The sequence below is a fragment of the Phaethon lepturus genome, unplaced genomic scaffold (assembly GCF_000687285.1).
Source record: "Phaethon lepturus isolate BGI_N335 unplaced genomic scaffold, ASM68728v1 scaffold23976, whole genome shotgun sequence".
NCBI classification, from domain to species: domain Eukaryota; kingdom Metazoa; phylum Chordata; class Aves; order Phaethontiformes; family Phaethontidae; genus Phaethon; species Phaethon lepturus.
Genome location: NW_010546051.1, coordinates 655 through 5,910, shown reverse-complemented (window position 1 = coordinate 5,910; position 5,256 = coordinate 655). Strand labels below are relative to the sequence as shown.

Sequence of the window (5,256 nt, the reverse complement as noted above, 5' to 3'; positions counted from 1 at the left end):
AGAGTAATTTCTGTTTCACCTAAGGCTGCACTGAGCTTTTCTTTGGGCCTCCTGAGCACCAAGTCAGATGCTGCATGCGCTAACGAGGACCAGAAGTCAGGAGTTGAAGATAAATTAAGAATTTGACATTGACCTTCACAGTCTGCACCAGACAGTTCTTGGTGATCATTTCAAGCAGTGTCTTCCCGACAGACTTCATAAAAACAAATCTTTGTGGTAGAAACTGCCTTCAGAGGCTGCTACACACAAACAGAGGCTGGCTGAGGGTCAGTCTGACAGGGAGCCACCGCCTAAGCAGTGACCTTTCTAGCTGTCAGCAGGCTTTGCCATCCCCCTTCGATCGAGAGCACAGCAGCACCTCTCTCCACAGCCCTGCTCAGTTTTGCTTTGCCGATTCCCCCGCAGCTCCCACCAAACAGCCCCAGTGACAGGAGACTGGTACCGATGCCAACGGAGCCTGCTATGCAAGCAGGAAAGCTCCCCGAGAGACAGATCAGGTGCTGCCAGCCCCGGCGTGACGTGCACGGCCAGGGGCGATCTCAGGAGCTATGGGGGCAGCCAGCAGCAACCCTGCCCAGCCCCTCCGCAAGGGAAGCGCAGCAGGAAGTGAGAGGCTTTGGTTGTAACCAGGCACATGTGGGCAGAATGGCGCTGTGGGTCTGGGGCCAGCTGGTGGTCCCAGGGTGGTTTGTCATGGGCACCATCACTCCTCCTGCAGCTCCTTCTTCCGAAAGGCCTGCAGCCTCCTCCCCACCGTCTGCTGGACTATCTCCAGACCCTCCGCGTCCAGTTCCTTCGTAAGAAGCAGGATGGCATTCAGGACATTGTTCTGTCGGGACAAGACAGACACTGCTTTATATACAAGCATGTTAACGCCAGCCTGGAAAAGAACAGTTGATTTTCAAAGAGCTGCTCTTTCTAGGAACCCCACCACCGTCACCACCACCGGCAGCGGTTTGCAACAGCCACTTTGCAGCTACAGGGACGGATCAACCAGGCCCTCGGGGCAAACATGGGCAGAAACTGCATGTGGCTAACTGGAATGCGGGAGAAACCCGTCCGCCCAGCCCGGCACAGACTGCCCACGTGCCTCTGGCTCCTGGCCACCCTCCCAACAGGCTTCTGTAAGGAAAGGCACATTCAAGAGCGGCTGCCCTCTCTCTCCAGCGGACCTGTATGTAGGATGGTAACCCTCTGATCTGAGGAATAAGAAGAGCTGGTAGAATCACGCAAGCACAAGCTGGAAGGAACCCTTGAAGGACCCCAGCCCAACCTCCCACCGACAGAGGACTACTGCCAACATCAGACCATGGCTCTGTCAAACCATGTCTGAAAAACTCCAGGGAGAGATTCTGCACCCTCTCTAAATAACTGTCCTTCTAGGGAAAAATCTTATGCCTAATGTCCAACCTGAACCTCCCCTTGTTTAATATTTTATTTTCCCAAAGGCCACAGCCTGCAGTACTACTCACGGTGCTGCAAAGCAATACGCTCAAGTATGTTTAAAACATGAACAAAAGAGAGATCGCAGGCAACTAATATCAAAATGAGGCAGAATGTGGTCTCGATCTCTCCCTGCCAATTGAAGTGATGGCACTGAGCCCAGCAGACAGCAATTCCCAGCTGAACAGCCAAGATCCATGAGGTTCACCCAAGGCTACACCATGGAGGGGTCTGAGGAACCAAAACTTTCAATTCAGCAGTCTCCTGCCCACCAGGCAAACAGTCTGCCAGCTGCTTTTCAGCCACTGCCCAACTATCACGTGTTCTTAGCAAAACCCCAGTGAAGGGACATGCATGAGCTTGTGTGCAGACAGGTCCTTAGCTGCTCCTCATAGGACATAGCCCTCCTCCGGACATATTCAAGGACCTTCACATCCTTCTTTCACTGCATCCATCCTTTCACTGCAAGGACTTTGAGTTGCTGGACTGTGTCCAGAGAAGGGCAATGAAGCTGGTGAGGGGTCTGGAGAACAAGTCTTACAAGGAGCAGCTGAGGGAACTGGGGGTGTTCAGTCTGAAGAAGAGGAGGCTGAGGGGAGACCTCATCGCTCTCTACAACTACCTGAAAGGGGGTTGTGGTGAGGTGGGTGTTGATCTCGTCTCCCAAGTAACCAGCGATAGGACGAGAGGAAACTGCCTCAGGTTGCGCCAGGGGAGGTTTAGACTGGATATTAGGAAAAATTTCTTTACGGAGAGAGGGGTCAAGCATTGGAACAGGCTGCCCAGGGAGGCAGTGGAGTCACCATCACTGGAGGTGTTCAAAAAATGTGTAGACGTGGCACTTCAGGACACGATTCAGTGGGCATGGTGGTGTTGGGTTGATGGTTGGACTTGATGATCTTAAAGGTCTTTTCCAACCTTAATGATTCTGTGATTCTTAAATGGTGCGGCCCAGAGCTGCACACGATGAAAGGCAATTTGGTCTTTAAAAGATACTCACTCTCTTCTTTCGGTCGCAGTCTGTCTCTCGAGGTGAAAAAGATGAAAATTTATCCCTGGGAACAGGCTTCATACCAAGCTCCTCTCGAATTTTGCTAAAGAAGGGGAAGAAGAGCAAATGTTATGATGACCAGCTGGCAGAACCTTCCTCTGCCAGGCCAATCCTTTCTAACCCTGGGCAACCATGCAGAAAGTATCTAGCTGAAGGACTTGAGGCACGTCTGCTCATACACCACCACTGCCTACAGAGCACAACACCCCAAGCAAAACTCCCACAGGTAGCAAGAGCCTCACAGCTATAAAATGTAAACGATTACGCTGCCTCAAGGTGTCTGCTCGCAGCCCCACCTGGGATGCCAGATTCCCATGCCTGATGCTAGCTGGAACTGCAGACCGTGTAACGCTGCACTTGAACAAGACGTGCCACAGCGCAGACATGCGCTAACGCACATCGCATTGGACCAGAGCTCACACTTCAGAGAGAATCCATCTCGGTCTGCACATGCAGCTCGAGAGTAAGTACCCACCTACAGAAGAGCTTGTTTTGCAGATACCGAACCAGACCCACAAGTGCTATTAAACCAGCACAGCTCCACCACGGTAACTGGAACAACGGGAATTTGCTCCAGCTGTAGGCCTGGCCCATGGAATATCAGGGTTGGCTGGCATGGTCCTTTCATGCTACACGAGTCCAACCCAGAAATCCTAACAGCTCATAAGCAAGATCTCACTTTGTCTCCTCCAGACTGTTCAGCAGTTCACTCTCGGTCTCCGTTGTGGATTCAGCAGCACTGGATTCAGTGGCCTCCGGGCAGCCGTTCTCCACGCTCCTCCTGGATGGTGGGGCCGTGATCTCCTCACCATCAACCAGGGCCTGGGATAGTTCTTCCTCTGTCACAGCTATAAAAGCCAAAACAAAACCCTGCTGCCATGAACTTCAGCAGCCCAGGAAGACAGCATCTGTAAAGGGGCATGTACTGCTGCTGCAGAGCTATACCGCAGGGGTTTGGTCCAAAAACTGTCCTTTGTACTGGCGTTTTGCTTTCATCCTCCTCCTGCAGTAAAACCCGCACAGGAGAACGCTGGCAGCTGTCACCAGTCTTTAAAAGTGGGAAAGGTATCAGGGAGGGATGCAAACATGCTTTGCTGTTTCTTGTCTCTAGAGAAGGCTCCAAAAACCACCAAATTACTGCTACCAGATGGAAAAGCTTCTCTTTTTTTTTTTTTTTTGTAATGGCGGCAGATCCAATTACAGAATCTTTGTTTTGCCACAGCAAAGGAAAGCGCTCTAAAAAACCACTAATTAGTGGTACTGTCTCAGCTATAACGAGGCTCACTCAGCTACTGTTAACTCTGGCCCTGCAGGGAAGGGAGAAAACAGCTTAGAAACGGTGGATCTTGCAGAGGGGATGCTCAACCTCTAACAGATCCCAAGTTGAGGAAGAGTCAGAGGATGCCTTAAAGAGAGGAACCAACACGTCACCACTTTCCAGTTCACCCTGCCCATGGCTTGGGGCTGTTCCTTTACCTGCAGACACCCACCTTGGTTATCAAGCTTCTGCAGGCTGGGTAGGTTACGCAGAACCGTCATTCGGTAGCGGTGGGGGTCTGACCCACAACAGGGATTTTCAGACAGCCACAGGACCCTCAGCCGGGGTAGATTTTTGAGGTAGAAGAGCTCATTTAGGCTTGTAATGTTGTTCTTCCTCAGATAGAGTTCACTCAGGTTCTGGCACTGATTCAGCGGCTCGAGGTCCGAGATGCCGTTCACGCTGAGGAGAGATTGTAGGATCAGAGACCAGCGAGCCCATCCCTCCCTCGCTGCGGCATTCAGGTGGGAGCAGAGCAGCCCCTGTAGCACAGCGGCTCTTCAGCCCCCTCTCCTGCAGCAGCTTCACTGAGGAGCCTCCCCCCAGCACAGCATGGCAAGGGACCTTCAGGGGCCTATGGCTTATAGCATTTCATCTTTCTAAACAGAGAAAAGAATTTTAAAAAGCAGGCTCTCCTCTCTGCTGAAGATGACAAACAGCCTTTGCTTCCCCCAAACACCCATCACACTTGCACCCTTTTCTGTAGCAGTTCCTCAGACTCACTGAAGGACAACCCATATAAGATTTCCAAGCTAAAAAGCTCAAATTCACAGACAGCATTGGCTCCATGGGAACCCCAGGACAGGGGAAGGATGGGTGTGCTGCGGGGAGGCTTAGGGCAATGAAAAGCTCTGTGAGATCCAAAAAGCATTTCAACAAGCATTCTGCAAACTGGGCCCATAAAGAGGCCTAGAAGATCCCATCTAACCTACAGAACAGGACTTGGGGAGCAACAATCCTAAAGAGGTTTTAACACCTCTCGAAACAGGGATTATTTTCTTGAGTCGCAAAGCAAAAGGTGCAGAGGAGCTGGCAGAAGAATAATCATTTCTGTATCTCTGACGCTTGAGAAATCAGGTAAGAGAAGCCAGGCAGCTCAGACACACAACAGAAAGGTGGTAAGAAACCAAGAAACCAAGGGCCCCACGAGAAAGGCCATTTCCCCTGCCCTCAACACAGCCAGCACCCTGGCATTCACCTGAACGTGATCACCTCGATGTTGGGCAAATCCCGGCATATCGATATCTAGGCAGGACAAGAGAGAAACAGCAAGTTGGCACTCGCAGAAAAAAAACGTATAAATAAATAAAAGCAATGTAAACCACAAACAAACAAGATAAAAGGCAAGAACAGGAATTTAGGTTTGCTTCAGCCTAACCCAAGCTTAACACCACCAGAGAGATTTGCTGCCACAGTCAGTGCAGACTCAGCAGCTCCTCCGCCC

The 5,256-nt window shown here is 51.2% G+C and overlaps 1 protein-coding gene across 1 annotated transcript in view; it reads right to left on the bottom strand.

Annotated features, from left to right (window-relative positions):
- Positions 1 to 703: 703 nt before the first annotated feature.
- The window catches only part of LOC104622416 (chromosome unknown open reading frame, human C21orf2), a gene marked incomplete at its 5' end in the record, with an annotated part of 5,135 nt that continues 582 nt past the window's right edge, over positions 704 to 5,256 (bottom strand). The window contains 5 exons of the mRNA XM_010289183.1: positions 704 to 829; positions 2,444 to 2,537; positions 3,174 to 3,342; positions 3,985 to 4,214; positions 5,011 to 5,057. Of these exons, the coding sequence (XP_010287485.1) occupies positions 704 to 829; positions 2,444 to 2,537; positions 3,174 to 3,342; positions 3,985 to 4,214; positions 5,011 to 5,057 (666 nt within the window). The remainder of the gene's footprint in view (positions 830 to 2,443; positions 2,538 to 3,173; positions 3,343 to 3,984; positions 4,215 to 5,010; positions 5,058 to 5,256) is intronic.